This window comes from Ipomoea nil, unplaced genomic scaffold (genome assembly GCF_001879475.1).
Source record: "Ipomoea nil cultivar Tokyo-kokei standard unplaced genomic scaffold, Asagao_1.1 scaffold1421, whole genome shotgun sequence".
Lineage (NCBI taxonomy): Eukaryota > Viridiplantae > Streptophyta > Magnoliopsida > Solanales > Convolvulaceae > Ipomoea > Ipomoea nil.
The window spans coordinates 7,943,257-7,960,047 of NW_017617849.1; the positions used below are offsets into that span (position 1 = coordinate 7,943,257).

Here is a 16,791-nt window from a genome sequence, read left to right on the forward strand (position 1 = left end):
TCCTTGCTTTTCCCATCAAGAAAAAAGCAATCTTTGAATTACTGGGGATTCACAGGTTCATGGTTTAGACTGAAACCCTATCCCACAATCCCCCAATCAACCATTTTACATTGTCATCAAGAAAGAAGGAAAATGGAAAATCTGTCTCAATCTTTTACCATAATCTGCTTAATTTGTTGTTATTTTGCCACCAAATTTCCTCTGAACCTTCTTTACTCCAACTTTTTGCCATAAAAATCCAGTCTTTATCATTTGCTGAACTCATCATCTATGCTTTAATTTGATAAGGTTGCATTCACTGTATCATATCTTAGCAAAAAGGAAAGTTTGCACATTTCCTTCTCTTTTCCTGAATAGCCTCTTCTTGTATGTCTTTGTTGGACTATCTGCTTATTTAGCATTGCTTTTGCTATATGTGGTATGCCCAACCAAATGTGTGTGGGGCTAAAGCTTTCATAGCCTTGTGATTAGCTAGGGCAAAGTTTGAGTGAGATAGATTTGGTTGAATTTTTCAGAAGATCTTGTATGCTAATATGGGGGAAGCTTTTACATCTCCCAAAGGAGAAGAATTGTGTAGTAAAAGTAGAAAAAGGAGGGACATACCAAATACTGAAAAAGGTGAAACTATGAGTAGTAAAACATGTGTGAATAGGGACTTGCATAGTGTTATATGTTTTCAATTTTTCTTTTCTTTTCTTTTTTGATAAATTAGGTTTTCAGCTTATGCCGGACTAATTCTAAGTCCTTAGAACCCCACCCCTACCTTGATGCTCGAGTGCTGATTTTAGTTCAGGTGGTCGACCACTTGAGCTAGCCCCGTGGGGCATGCTTTCATCTTTTCTTACTTTTCCATGTTGTCTTTCACCCCCTCCGTTTTCCCAATGGCTCTTCCTACCTACTAGGATTCATAGGCGTAAGCTTAGGCGTTGAAGAATCATGAGAACTTGCTATTTAGGGTGGAGACCGGAGAATCTGCTGTGGTGTGGATGAATGTATACCTGAGATTCTGTCATGGATGACAAGAATCTGTTTTCTTCATGTGCAATGGGGGGTGGGGAAGCAGGGCAACATCACATTGTGAATAGTCATATGATTCTGCTGCATGGACACAATTGTTCATTTGATGTCAAAGGTTGCAGACATGGGATATATATATGGTGGGTGATTCTTGAAATTTCTGAAGCTGTCTTGCCAGGTAAGTTAAACATGCCATGATTAAAGTGCTTGCACTTTTTCCCTGTTCTTGGCTCAATCAAACATGATTGAACAATCAAACAAAGCCACCCTCTTCGAATCGAACCATGCGTTCCATCTCAACTATCAGTCAAAGAATACCTTGGCAACTCCTGTCAAGTTGGCCAGGTTGACTATCGCCCTGTTTGGTAAAATAGTTAGCATATAGGTCAATTTTGGCTTATTTGACCATTATTAGTTGTTTGACTTGGTTTAGTGTTTGGTTAATTAGCTTTTTGTACTCCAAAATGCTAAAATTCAAAAAACTATTCAAAGTAACTTTTTTAATTAGCTTTTTGAGAAAATAAATTATTCCAAACAACTAATTTACCAAACACCTTTTCTACAATCAGCTAATGTTATCAACTAGTTATACCCTCTAATTAACCTAATTAGCTAGCAACTATTTACCAAACAGGGTTTATGTTACCTCAATGTTACAAATTCGACTCCCAACGGGAGTGGCTTAATGGCTCTCTTGGTTTGAACTGGCCAGCTATGAACAAACTAAGTTGGTTTACTTCCTTGTGGTTTGAATACCATATTCAGCCCTCACATGACTTTTAGTTGAAACGGAATATATCCGTTTTCTCTCTCTCCCTCTGGTTTTGGCTCGTTCAAAGCTGTGGCAGTGGCCATGGCCGAGTCAAAACCAAAACAAAGGGCAAACACAGTCTTCTGAGTTTTGACTGATTCCCAGAATTGAAGATAAGCATGTACACAGCAGTAACCGCGTAGTTTACAAGCTGATTAAACCTTAAAAAAACACACGAGAAAACAACATGGTACGAGTGGAGACTCAACAACTAAGAGACAACAGTTGTCAATTCGTTTGTTATCCTCTAACCCTCTCTCTGCTTACCTGATAGCGAAACAAATACTAATTATCTCCACGGGGATCTTAAAAAATGGCGGAATAAATAAAGCAGCAGAATATACTGATTCGCTAGAAGGAAGAAATTTTTTGGGCTACTTTACTAGTATATGGGTAGAGTTGAATGCTAAGATTATGTTTTCTTGTTCAAATCTGATATGAGATGTATTTTATGTAAAGTAGATACTTACCCAGATCCTAGATATCATTGCTCACTTGTCACTCTTTTGAAGATGAATTTTTGCTTGGCCATCGGTTTCACAGGTTTCGTGTTTGAAACTTGTGTTAAATTGTCTCACGTGAATATGTCATATTTTTTATTCATTTGAAACGGTCTTATAGTCTTATACAAGACTAACCATACCAAAAAAATCAATCTTACCTATAGTTTATAGGTGGTCGTTGAACATTTTTTTTGAAGGACAAGCATGCTGTCGTCAAGGTTCGAACCTTGATTACTTCTTTTAAATATTCTATACGTACTGAATTATTGAGTTAATCTTGTGTGTGGGCAATTATGAGTTTTATTTTTGATGAGATAGGAGGGGGAACCCTATAGAGGAAAATAGGAAAATCAATCACTCCCCAAGATAGAAACTCACTGTTTTAGGCTAGAGAAATCAAAACAATCTTTAGCAAAAACATGACAAACTCAACATCATAGGAGAGTCAAAAGTCACCAAACCAAAGCATGTCAAATCGATCGAACAATTTATAAATTGATCGGAAACTCTATTTTGCTCTCTATAAGCCTGAATTACAAGTTTTATCTATTTTGCTCTTTATAAGCCCGAATTACAAGTTTTATTAGGTGTGTTCAAAACACATTTGATGATGTCCTCTTTGACTAGTAAAGACCGGGGGGTAACAAGCTAAGTGAAAACACAATAAGGATTGGAGTTGAAGAATATTGGGTGAGGTGTGGAAGTTGTGGTGTGGGTTCACATGCTGCTCCTTTGACAGGAGATGTAGGAGGCATCTTTAAGTTCGTACTATACTCAGATTAATTCTCATTTATACCGACTAATTAAGGACAAAATGTTGGTCAGATTAATTTTTTTATACGACAGAGGGTTCGAATATGAAGTTTCATATGTTAGAGCACGTCTAATCGGCCATTTGATTACATGCATGTTAGAAAAGGTACTAAATGGTTATCCACCAACTATAATGCACCTAAATAATTGAAAGTGGTGGGCTTTAAACGGGGTCAGACTTAATTCAAGCTCTATGCTTGGTCAATAGTTGAAATGAGGAGTGTTATGTTGTGCAACCGTGTGCACTATGCAATGTGCACACAGAATTGGATCCATAATTTTTATACTATAGATTCATAATTTTTATATTATAGACACATAATTTTTATATTGTAGATTCATAATTTCTAAATTGTATAGTTATTAAATTATGAACATATAATTCAGTGATTTGTGAATACAGAGTTCAACAATTGGAAATATGAACATAGAGTTTTGTAATTGTGAATACAGAGTTTAATAATTATGAATCTATATTATAGAAATTATGAATGTATAGAAATTATGGATCCAATTCCGTTTTGCACAACATAATTTGCCTTGAAATGATGACAAATTATTATGTGGATCCGGATCCACCTTGACCCGGGTCTAAGGATAAACAATTTATTTATATACTAAATGTTCATAATTTATCTTATAAAAATTTATAATTTGTGATGACCTTGTATTATATTCACAGATTTCTAAAATTTAAAAACACAATTTATATTATAGTCGTTCACAATTTCAATATTAAAAATACATAATTTAAGACCATGGGTCCACATTGCAAGGTAGACCCTAGTACATTGTATAACAATTGTGAATGACTATTTAAGGGCGCTTTTTTATTTCTAGCCATTTCTCAACGTTTTTTTTTAACACTTAATATAATTTCATCAAATATGAAATGTATAACATTACGTGGAAATTTCAATTTTGGTCATATGACTATAGAGGTCTTGTTAATTTTAGTCTATGACTTTCAAAAATGTCATTTTAGTACCTTAACTATGCAATTTTTGTCAATTTTGGTCACTCTGGCCAAATTTCACCGAAAAATTTTAATAATTAAAATAATGAGGATATTTTGATCGTTTCACGTCTCTTTTATTCTTCCCAGGCGAGTCCATCTCTTCCTCTCCCGTTTCCGGCAAATGCAATGAACTAAGATGATGGGGAAAGGTGGCTTGATGATATTAAAGATAGAGTTTACAGGGAGAAAGAACGCCGGAAATGGGAGAGAAAGGGATGGACTCGCCGGATAAGAAGAAAAGATGCGTGAAACGATCAAAATATCCTCACTATTTTAATTATTAAAATTTTCCGGCGAAAGTTGGCTGGCAATTTCACCGCAGTGACCAAAATTGACAAAAATTACATAGTTAAAGGTACTAAATTGACACTTTTAAATAAAAGAACAATTTGGTCATATACTTCTTTCTTTTAATAACTAACATATATCGACTCTTTTTTTATAGATACTAAAAAAAATCATTGTTCATGAACCCAACCTTGATTGTTTTATCTTTTCATGGAAAGTCTCAATTAACTCTGGTCTTTCTTTTTTCCTTTCCCATCAAATAATTGATTCTTCAATCTCTTATTTACCTCACAATACACATTTTGCCAGCCTACCATCACTCTTTGCATTCCATTGTGCTTCTTGTGGCTAGCTGTTCAAACTACTTTCTTCTTTGAGTTTAATAACAATTTTAACATGTAAATTTTGTTTGCTAAATATAACTATATTAATTAATTAATATATAGAAATTTAAGTAATCAAATTGATTAAATGAATATGGGACAGGCGGACAGCCCAAGTACTATTTTTCACTTTGGGCTGTAGAGTGACAAAACATGTGAAATATCATGTTCAAGGTTTTGACTTTTATGTACCTTTCTTTGTGTTTATCTTAGATTAGATTTCATTTCAAGCTCTAGTTCAAATATTTTGCTGCCATGGTGCTTTACATGAAAATTCTATCTAACGTGGATAAATATGGTTGATTTTTATTTTATTTTATTTTTTTTGGGGTATATTTTAGCTTGGGTTTGTAGAAAGGTCGGTGGGATGTTGGAATAGTCCTACTTGCATTCCAAAAGCTTAACAAAGTAGTTGATTGTTTAGATAAATATGGCGAACAGTTCGCCTTCTCCGGCGGAAGTGACCATGGTCACCATTTGCTGGGGAAGCCTTCTCAGATGGAAGGCGACCAACTGGGTCGCCTTCTCTGGTAGACGGCGACCAGCGACGGTTCGACCGTCGAATTATCGCCGTAGATGGATAAAATTGATGTCGGAACTCTAATGACCTGTAATAGTAGGTCATTTGTCGATTTTTGGACTTCATTACCTCAATATAACATGTTAAATAGTGTAATTGTACTTTTTAAAAATTTAGGGTGCTAATTGATTTTTTAGATAAAGTTTATATGCTTATTTGACCATTTTCCTTTTAAAATTTTCAATGATAAATGGTTGTAATATAAAACGAAGATGAAGTCCTCGTCCGTGGCTATGGAATTTGGACTTTGACGAGGATAGAAGATACACGCCTATTGCAATAGAAGATGAAGACCTTCATCATAATTTCAGATCTAGATATTCATAATTATAGAAGGATGATGATATGTGTCCTCATTAAGGTCCTCATCTTCGACCTAAACCGTGGAGGAATATGGTATTTACAAATACCAACAATTAAAAAAGAATCAATCAAAAAAAAAAATTAAAAAACACATTATCATGTGACCTTTTGTTGCATACCACACAAGTATAAGTAACACATAAACTCCATGCTTTTATATTTGTTCATACAAATCATACAATGCTAGAGTGCTCAGACTTAATTATCATACCATAAAAAAATTTTTTTGAAACTTTTAACAAAACATGTTTATGGAATATGGACATTACTTCATATGGGAGCATGGATCCCCACCGTTCAAGAACTTAAAAATTAGGTAACTGTAATCAGTGATCGTGCAGAGGCGGTGATTTGTTTAGTATTGTCAGGCCATTTCCCACCTGGCCACTTCCTCAACTTTTTTTTTTTTTTTTTTTTTTTTTTTTTTTTTTTTTTTTCAATTCTTAATGCTCTGTTGAGATTGCAAAAATCAAAATCAAACATCGTGTGCTACTTCAAAGAAGCTTCCTTTTGTCTTCCCTTCCGCCTCCACTCTCTGAATTTTCCATCTTTCTATACATACATACAGTGTATATGAACCAGAATGGTGTGGGCATGAAATTTTTGGTATTAATTTCGTTCACATGCTGTTGCTTGAATAATCCAAACCAGTGGGTCAATTCAGTATTCTCATTTCCCTGGTAAAAATTCGATCTTTTTTTAAACTATGATTTTATTGTGCTAATTCTGCTCAAATTGATCTTCCCTGACTCGTTTTGACTCGTAGTTGAATCGGTTGCAGTTCCCATTAACCATTTTTGTTAGTTTCCTAAGTCTTGAAGGATGATATTGTTGTTTCAATGTGTAAATCTCCGTAAAATTTTGCTGATTTGGCGGAAGTTTCTGAGTCATTTGACGATGATTAGGTTGTGGGTTGACTGTTTTAGTAACTTCGTTTCTTTGGGTTGGTTGCAGCGGTTCTGATATGCTTTATGTTTGGACATCGTGACTAGATTCAATAGATTGAAGTTAGCAGATTTAACACTACAAAGGGGAGCGTTTTATCTCTATCTCTTATAGGAGGGCTTATTGTGTGATAATAGAGAAGTATAGAATCAAAGTTCTGTGCTTTCTGGACATTATATGCATTGTTGAGATGGGGAGTTTTAAGATGGGACGAACTGAGGAAAAGATTGATCTTGAATGTGATGAAGAGATCCCTTTTAGCTCGTCTCCGGCAAGGAGTAAAATGGAGACTTTGCATTATGAAACGTCTCATAATCACGTTGGATCGCCTGGAAGTTCTTCGTCGTCTTTGAGGTTCATAAAGAAGATGCATCGAATCAGCATTCTCAGGAGTATATACATTGTAATCATCAAAGCGAAGATCAATGTGTTGCTTCCTTTTGGGCCCCTGGCAATTTTGCTGCACTATGTCACGGGGAAACATGTAAGGATTTTTACTTACTGGTTTCATCGAGATATTGCGATTAGCTTTAGGATGGAAAATGACATGCCAAAATGTGATGCAGGCTTGGGTCTTTTTCTTTAGTTTACTGGGCATTATACCTTTGGCTGAGCGTTTGGGTTATGCTACCGAGTAAGTTAATAATACCTTCTATGATTTTTTTTTTTTCGTTTTTCTATGTTATTGATTGCTTTTTATCGACTCAAATGCTGCAGGCAACTCGCATTGTATACAGGACCAACAGGTATTGTTTCTGGCACATTTTTCAGATTATTTAGGTAGCCATGATGGAAATATATGCTTCTTTTGGCCTGGGTAGGCCTGTGAAGATAAACCCCAAGCTCCTTTCATGGATTCAATTTTTTTGTTCTTTAATGTACAGTTGGGGGCCTTCTAAATGCTACTTTTGGAAATGCAACTGAATTGATAATTTCATTGTTTGCGTTGAAGAATGGAATGATGAGGGTTGTTAAACAATCATTGCTGGGTTCCATTCTGTCGAATATGCTACTAGTTCTTGGATGCGCCTTCTTCTGTGGTGGGATTGTTCATCACCACAAAGTCCAGGTTTTCAACAAGGTCGATCATCTAACTGTGGACTCAATTCTTGATTTCTTTCCCTTTTTACAATATTTCTGTTTCTGTGTCAAGTTTGTCGGGCATTTTTGCCAGTTTTCCCTTTACAACCTTACATAGAAGGCGTAATATACATTGCAGTCTGCTGCTCTTGTGAACTTGGGATTACTATTGATGGCAGTCATGGGCTTAGTGTTCCCCACAGTACTTCACTTCACCCACACGGAGGTGCACTTTGGGAAGTCTGAGTTAGCTCTCTCGAGATTTAGCAGTTGCGTTATGCTAGTGGCATATGCCAGCTATCTGTTCTTTCAGCTCAGGAGTGAAAGCAATCTCTCCGGTTCAATTGGTGAGGTGAAAACTTGTACTTAAACTTGCCGGTTTTTGTGTTTCTTTTTCTTTATTGTGTGGCTAGCTAAACAGCTCTTCCGGGTATTTGCCAATCGTTCTTGTGATGCATCATATCCTTATTGTGATACATTATATTTAATCTCGAGGCATTATTATACAAATTATTTATATTACCGAGACAATATGTGCAGGAGGGAGGAAATGATACCGAAGATTCTGATGAAGAAGAGATCCCTGAGATACTGCAGTGGGAAGCTATTGGTTGGCTTGCGATTTTGACGCTATGGATTTCTGTATTATCTGGGTATCTTGTTGATGCCATCGAGGTAAAACCATTCTTCTGCAGTTTGTTCTTTACTTCTAGCTTAATCTTTCATTGAGATCGATTCAAATATTTTCTTTTAGTGACCGTTCTTTTGGTTTAGAACTTAGAAGTGTTTCTTCCTGTAATTGTCTTCTCGGTTTACTTTATAACGTTGTTCGTACTTTTTTCAGGGAGCATCCGATTCAATGAACATGCCTGTTTCTTTTATAAGTGTCATCTTGCTTCCGATAGTCGGGAATGCCGCAGAACATGCAAGTGCGATCATGTTTGCGATGAAAGACAAGCTTGTGAGTTCTTTAAAAAGTGGATCGAAATGCCTTTTTGTCTTCGTTTAGATCAATAATAATAAATGTTTCGATCTGTGCAGGACATCTCGCTTGGAGTTGCAATTGGTTCGTCTACTCAGATATCAATGTTTCTGGTAAGACCTTAAAATCCATTTTAGTAGATATATATAGTACAATCACGTGAGCATTCTATTATACTTTTAACGCCATAAACAAAAAATCGTTTCGGGTGGTTTTAACGGTAAATTAATAGAAGATTGCCAATGTTTCCGTGTGTTTTTTGAGCACACCGTTATATAAATGAATTGTGAAAATGCAGGTTCCGTTTTGCGTAGTTGTTGGATGGTTCATGGGAAAGGATATGGACTTGAATTTCCAACTATTCGAGACCGCTACACTTTTTATTGCGGTTCTAGTGGTGGCGTTTATGCTGCAGGTTCGGTTTCTTTCTCCCTCCTACCAAACTAAGACTTCCCGTTTCCTATTGTTGAGCATATAATATATATAAACATAAATGTGCATTCCAACTATTAGCTTAGGCTTTTAGTTGAGATGAAGCACATGCTTCAGTTTGGTATCAGAGTCATGCCCAAAGGTCATGGGTTTGAATCTATGCGCCACTCGATACATTACTGGTGGTGTTTTCTTTATTTGATGCAGGAAGGGACGTCAAACTATTTTAAAGGTTTGATGCTTATCCTGTGCTATCTCATCGTTGCTGCAAGTTTCTTTGTGCACAATGATCAATCAAGCGGTGAGTCCTATTCTTTTTTCATGTATTTTCATCCTTCAGAACGGTATTACGCTTCCAGTTAGCAGGCTATATATATACTCGTGGGAACATCTGTGTACTATGACTATTAGCCTTTTTACTTAGGTTCCCGACATCAAACTTTATAGCCTATTTAGTCTCGAGAAATGAATTTTCAGTGTGTTAATAAAATGGAATCTGGAGGCCCAAAGTGGATGGCCATTCACCACTGGTCCACCACCTGCTCAATGAACAATGTTACTGCTAACAATCTCATCGTTTCTGTTTCTTTTTCATTATTACTATTTTCTTCTCTTTTTTTGTTTGTCATTTCTTTCGTCTGTTCCTATTCTCCCCGCTTTTTTCTCCACTTCCTTCTGTTTCCTACACCAATACCCACAACTAACCTTCAACTCTGCAACTTGCCATGGTTCTCGAAACTCGCAAACCTATATCCCCCCTACTAAATTAGTGAACTATGATGAACTGCTCATTCGTTTACTTACATTTAGACTATTACAGTATCACTGCTATGCAACTAACCGTTCTTGGTTGCAGATCAAGTGTAGCAGCATCTCCACGATGCCCCAATCAAACGAAGTGCTCGTTTCCTGAATAGGAATATGTAACTGCTGATTCTGAAGCAGCGTTGAGTTTGGAATTTGGCCCACCATAATGATGAGCCCAAACGTGGAGTGGGATGGAGAACCGCACTTTCGTCCATCTCAAATGCTTGGCGGGCCATTGTGCTGTTGACTCCAAAACATTTTTCCATGTTGTATCTATCCCTGTTTACCAGAAAAGAAAAAAAAAATGGCAATTCCTGTTTCTTCCCAACAATGAAAAACAGAAAGGGGTGAAGAGGCTGGAGTTGCCACAGTTCTTTTTGTATTCCTACAAAAGAAAAAAAAAAAGTGGAAAAACCGGACCTTAATGTTGTAGTCTATTCCATATTGATTCTGGGTTTATAGGGCATTGCAGTGTTTGGTAGCTTCCTGTTGGTATACTGCTATTCTGGGTTGGTTTTATCCCATGTTTGGTTTGAACAGAAATGGCATTGGGTTGGTACTTGGTATAGCTAATCCACCTGTTCCCTCATTCAGGAGCCATTTGGTTGGAATAATAATCTATGCAGGGATGAGATTTTCTATGTGATGGGGATTATTCCCCGGGCCTTGTGCCCACGTGATGATCGGTCTCAGACCCGTGCGGGCTGAACCCAACCTGACCATCGCCGACCACGAGAGTGAACCTTCCCGACCTTCATTTCTTACCGGGCTTTTCGGAGGGTAGGTCTAGGAGTGGTCTCGTGACTTCTGTAGAACTGACCTGCGTAAGTCGGTCCGACCATCGAGGGCCTCGCGAGATGACGCAGTGTGCTCAGAAACATCGTGACACGCGGCCAATTCCTGTGCATGGTGATCACGTACTGTACGTGTCGTCAGTTCGGGATCTGTCTCCTCGCAACTGTTATAAATACCACATTTATTACTAGAACTTTTGGCTATTTCCATACTATAGCTATTAGCTCGGAGACCTCTGATCCATTGTCACATAGACCAAACTATATATCTTAAACCAACAAGCAGTTCAGGTTTAGAACATGAACTCGGAACCGACCTGAGATTGTAGGCCGTAACAATACGCACCGTATTTATTACATCACTATAGTTTTAACTAATGATGGATTCCTAAAATTTTTTTTAAAAAAAAAAGAAAAAAGACTCATGATGAAGGGATTGAACAATTTTAGGATTAATGTCTGCATTGTTGATGTCATATCCCATGTTTGATAGGGGAGATTCAAGCTGAGATATAGCTTCACTAATTTATATCAAGAGTAATAATATTTTTCAATTCATGGTTGGTTGGGAATTAGTAATTACTGATAACTTTTTTTGACAAATTAAAAAATAGACAGAGATTAGCGATGGCTAATATTTGGTAATATAGTTAGCTTATCAACAATTTTAGCTTATTTGATCATTATTAGTTTTATGACTTAAGCAACCAATATGATTGTTTTTTTTTTTTGAAAGCTACTGACTCTATTATATTGTAGTATCGGTTTAAAATATGATTGTTTGATTAATTAGCTTTTTATAACAATTTATTGTTCTAAAATGTTAAATTTCAAAAAACTGTTTAAAACAATTTTTATGATTAGCTTTTTGAGAAAGTAATTTCACAGGTAATCAGCTAATAAATAATTTATCAAATACTTTTTTACAATTAACTAATGTTATCAACTAATTAAATCCATTACTCAATCAATTAACAGCTATTTACCAAGCACTGAGAATTTTGTTGTGCACCCAAATTCACTCCCCCTCAATTCAAACATGAGGAATTCAAGGAGGAACCAAACACAAAAATGCGATTTGACGTGGGAATCGCATTCATAGATCGGATTGCCTCGGTTAATATAATGCCATTATCTGTACTTGCATATATACTTGTCGAAAGAGTGTTGATAACCTTTAAGACTAGGATTGTGTTTGTGTCTTTTTTTTTTTTTTTTTTTTTTTTTTTGTGTGTGTGTGTTAAAAAATGAAAAATTATAAGTAGTGGACATACTAGACTAGGACGTAACATGTTTGATTTTTGTCAACACTTTGTCGGTGTAGCCCGTCATACAGATTATAGAGAGTTCTTAGTGTAATTTACCTTTTTTGTACAATTTGTGGGTTATTACACAGAAATCAAGTTTACTCAATGCGTACTCTCAGATAATAGCTGTGAATTTTTTTTGCCACAAAAAAAAAAAAAAGGAAAATTATAAGTAGTGGACAGACTTTGTGATAAAGCATATACAACTGCGATGCGATACTGATGAAGAATTGGTGGAGGTGAGTGGATTTTTATTTTAATGGAGGATTGAGATTTGGTGATCAAGTAGAGGGTTCTGATTATGTAAGAATCCATTTTTGTATTCCCCAACTTGTCAATGAAAACATCCATTTACAAATATAGATTATTTCATCGGTGTTGGTACATTGTTGATAATAATTATGTATAGTATATTTGCAGATAGTACTTGATATAACCAAAGTCTATGTGGTTGTACTCGGGCATTATATTAAATTATTATGCATATATATGTATAAGTACTTTCTCAAAAGCTCATTTATAACTGATGTGTACAAATTGAATGTTTATTACTGATGAAAGTAGCTTTGTTAAGTTGATAAAATTCTTTAAAAAAAAGTTGATAAAATTTGAAACTTTAAAATCAAGATTCAATTTGATCTTATTGAGAACAATTCTTGATAGAGTGATGTCTAGTCCCTTTTATTTGTAACAAAGATTGTATATACTTTCATACAATCCTAATAACAACAATCTTTGGTGAACTATTGTCATTTCTTGGTAACGAAGTTTGTATCAGGGTGTCAGGTGTGTTTGGTTCATGAGTTTACACATCAGGAATGAAAATTAAAATTATAGTTAGTGTTTGGTTGATAATTTTTTAAAACACAACTGTAAGATTTGATTATCTCTTCAATTAAAAATCCTATTTACTTGTTTTAACTGAATTATTATAGCGAGCCAAAATAAACTAAACTACCGAAATAGTTCCTACTTTTAACTTGACTATCAAATAAAACGCGTAATTATTTAAATCCGTTAAAAATATGTCCTATTTTGCTTTGATCCTTTTTATCGGTTTAAAACTAATCTGAAATTTTTTTTTCACCGGCCAATTTTAAAAATTATATACAAGAATGACAAGATAATCAAGATTTGATCACCATTATCCCTCCAACCAAATAGCCATATAGTGATAACCATTATGATTATATAAAGAATTTACTAGATTTGGAAAAAGAAAAACAGTTTTTATAACTTGACCTAAGTGCTCTAAAAAGTCGTAGAATCTAATGGTGCTTCTCGAATAAATATAATTCATAATAATAATAAGTTTGACAAAAGAAATTGTGGGAAATTATTGTTATTTTGAATGATTATATATATGTGTATGTGTGTATATATATATTTTTTTCCGGTGAAGTAGTGGCCTAGCTCCTCCCATCGTCACGCGCAAATGCTCAAATACACGGCGGCTAGTGCTCGCCAATCACTCATTGATGGTGAGGTCCATGTCCATTTTTTATTTTGGGTGTTGGACAAATATTGCAAAGTCCCTATTTGATGTGCTCCAATTGGATTTTATTCAATTAACTATTATTATTTGTTGGGTAACGAGGGAAATCTGCACTCAATAAACTTCACTCTTAGTCTGCAAACTAAATAAAAAAGATAAATTGTCATTCGATATGATCATCCCTTTCCAGACTTCTTATTATTATTATTATTATTATTATTATTATTATTATTATTATTATCCTCTAAGATGAAAGTAATCTAATATTCTAGTTGAACTTCACTTAGGTCCCATTTAGGGACAACTCTCTCAAGAGTGTTGTTACATGTATATGGGTTCAGACCCTTAACTACATGTTTAACCGATTCAAATTATTTTCTCTTGAGTTAGTATATTTCGGTGTTAAATTGTTATTTTTTAAAGATTTCTTTTGACAGATTTTTATACAATATTATTCCTTTATTTTTCAATGAAAAGATTTAATTTATTTAATTTTCTTAATTTTGAGGTTTTACTCTATCGTAACTATTTTCTTCTAAATACAACCTAAGCTTTGCATAGTTTGATTTGGTTGTTTTTTCTTAATTTTGGTGAGAAAAAAAAAATATATAAAGGGGAATAAATGATTCACTTAAATTTATTGGGATGACGGTATTGTGATTATTGATAGAAACTCATTCAAAGGTTTAAGATGATTGGTTTTAAGAGATATTTTAACATTTAATTTAAGTGTCATAGAGCCTAACGTCTCTGTTGAGCTAACTTGCTTTGACGATATTTGATTTGGACGACATGAGACCTTAAAACTTTTTTATGATTAACTAAAAAAATATGCTTTTAGCTTACCATTGTGAGGATGCCATTTTTTTTTTTTTTATATCAATGGAAAGGGGGAAACCCAGCGAATATTTAAGAGATTCATCAGTTCTCAATATAGCTTTGGCGGCAAGCTAAAAAGCCAGCAAAATCATCTTGAAGCGTTCGAGACACATCTTTTGGTGGCCGATCAAGGACATGCAAGCCTTTAGAATATCTTCTGGATAGAGTTGTTACGTAAGATAATTAATTTTGCAAGAAATTCAAATTTATTTGAAGGTCATAATATTTTACTTGTGATAATTACATTTTCTTGTTAAATCAACCCACTTTAATATATATAATTTGATTATATGATGCGAGACTCTAATACTTAAAAAAAATATTATAAGAAAAAAATTAAAATATGCTTATTGAGTTATGGCTTACCTACTTGTTAACAATCAATAAAATATAGCTAGTGGTAATTCTAAAACTTATGTGGTAATGCATCAATTGAGTGCACGTCCTCATCTATGATCGAAAGGTTTTTTTTTTTAATCAATAAAAAATCTTTTCTTCAATTTGGTAACCACAATGATTCCTTGTAAAAACTGTTTATTGATCTTTTTAGTTTGAATATGTCAGCCATGAGTAATCTAAAATGGTTTAGCTCCATTCAATTAACTACGGACAACCTAAGATGGTTTACTTCCTTGTGATCCTATGCAGGTTAATGGCGATGGACTTTATCCAGAGCACTCCTTCGTGTAGTGGTTGCAGGCTTTTTCTCATAAATTAAAAAAAAAAAAAAAGTGTTCCTTTTTAATTTTGTTTAGGGAAATGAGGAAAAACTGACAGTCACTATTTAAGAATGTATTGTGTAAACTCAATTTAAATTTGTGACTTTTAGATACAGGAATTATGTTTCACTCACTCGACCACCCCTTTGAGACAATATTTTAAATAGTAATATAAATATTACATTTTTTTTCCTAGTATGTTCATACAATATGAGAAGTGGGGTCGTCACGTCTTATGCCAACCTTGGTTCAAGTAATACGATGATTAAACAAATGTTTAATTGTACGTTCAGACAAAATAGCCATTGACTTTTAAATAAAATAAAATTATATGGTGCAAATTAAATGCAATATATATTTAGAATATTTTAATTAAAATTATGAAAGTGACTTTTAAATTGTCAAATTATTTCCTATTTTAACTAGTTAATTACTTGTCATATTGATGTTGTAAATTATTCTTCCAAAAGGCTGAACCCCAACCCTAAGAGCCCCTTACACCCCGACCCTATGTTGTAAATTATGTTTAGCCCTATGTATACACTTATATTGTTACTTGAGCAACTCATCCCCTAGTTGCTATTACATAATATATGCTCTGATCTAAGTAAAACTCACATTGTGACCTTAATAAAAGATAACATTGAGGTAAATAAGCTTAGGTTGCCTATAATTAATCGGTCCAAACTAAAAGGCAAAAACTTATGTGAATCCGTCTCACGGTCTCACACAAATGTGATCCAAACTAAGAATGCTAATAGACAACTTCTACAAAGAGTCAAATTTGAAATTTTGTGCTTATTAAACTAACTGTTTAACCAACTTAGTTGTGGTTGCCCCAATAACACCTCCATGCAACTCATCTTCTCACATTAACACCCTGGTTTATAACCAACTCTTATCATTAGACCATAAATGATCTGTTGACTATTGAAATTTATCAATTTTCATCATTAATTTTTAATTTGATTATAAATGGTCTCTTAACTATTAATTTTGTTCCAAATTTTGTCCTCTATCTAGTTAAATATCAATTTATTAGTAAACATTAAATTCAATGGTAATAATACAAAATTTTGCTTCTTTACGGTCCATTAATATGATTGATGAACCCAATGTATTAAGTTTATTAATCAAATTTTCCCATCTCAACAACAAGCTAATTTTTACATTATTATCCTTAAACTTAATGTTTATTAAATGAATATTTAACCGAATGATCAAATTTGAAACAAAATCAATAGTCAATGGCTCATTTATGGTCAAATTGAAAGTCAGTGATAAAAATTGGTAAATAACAATAGTCAAATAACCATTTATAGTCCAATTAAAAATTGATTATAAAAATTAATAAATGTTGATAGTTAATGAATTATTCTAGTAATTAACTCTAAACAAAAAGTCAATATCCTCATTTAACATTATTTATTTGTTTTATCCCTTATTATCGTTTTTTTTAAAAGTGTTATCATACAATATTTTAAATGAGAAAAAAAAGTCAAATGTCATGTTATGATGTAGTACCAAATTTGGTAAAAGCTAAGGATTAATACATGGTGAGATGGGGGGCCATTG

The 16,791-nt window shown here is 34.1% G+C and overlaps 1 protein-coding gene across 1 annotated transcript; it reads left to right on the forward strand.

Moving 5' to 3' along the window:
• The first annotated feature begins 6,233 nt into the window (after positions 1–6,233).
• On the forward strand, positions 6,234–10,565 carry LOC109188140 (vacuolar cation/proton exchanger 2-like). The gene is made up of 12 exons (XM_019338683.1): positions 6,234–6,456; positions 6,731–7,205; positions 7,288–7,355; positions 7,439–7,467; positions 7,606–7,802; positions 7,941–8,153; positions 8,342–8,476; positions 8,646–8,762; positions 8,843–8,896; positions 9,082–9,198; positions 9,423–9,516; positions 10,072–10,565. Exons 2-12 carry the CDS (start codon positions 6,912–6,914, stop codon positions 10,080–10,082), a joined length of 1,329 nt encoding a protein of 442 aa, XP_019194228.1. The 5' UTR covers positions 6,234–6,456; positions 6,731–6,911; the 3' UTR covers positions 10,083–10,565.
• Positions 10,566–16,791: the final 6,226 nt, after the last annotated feature.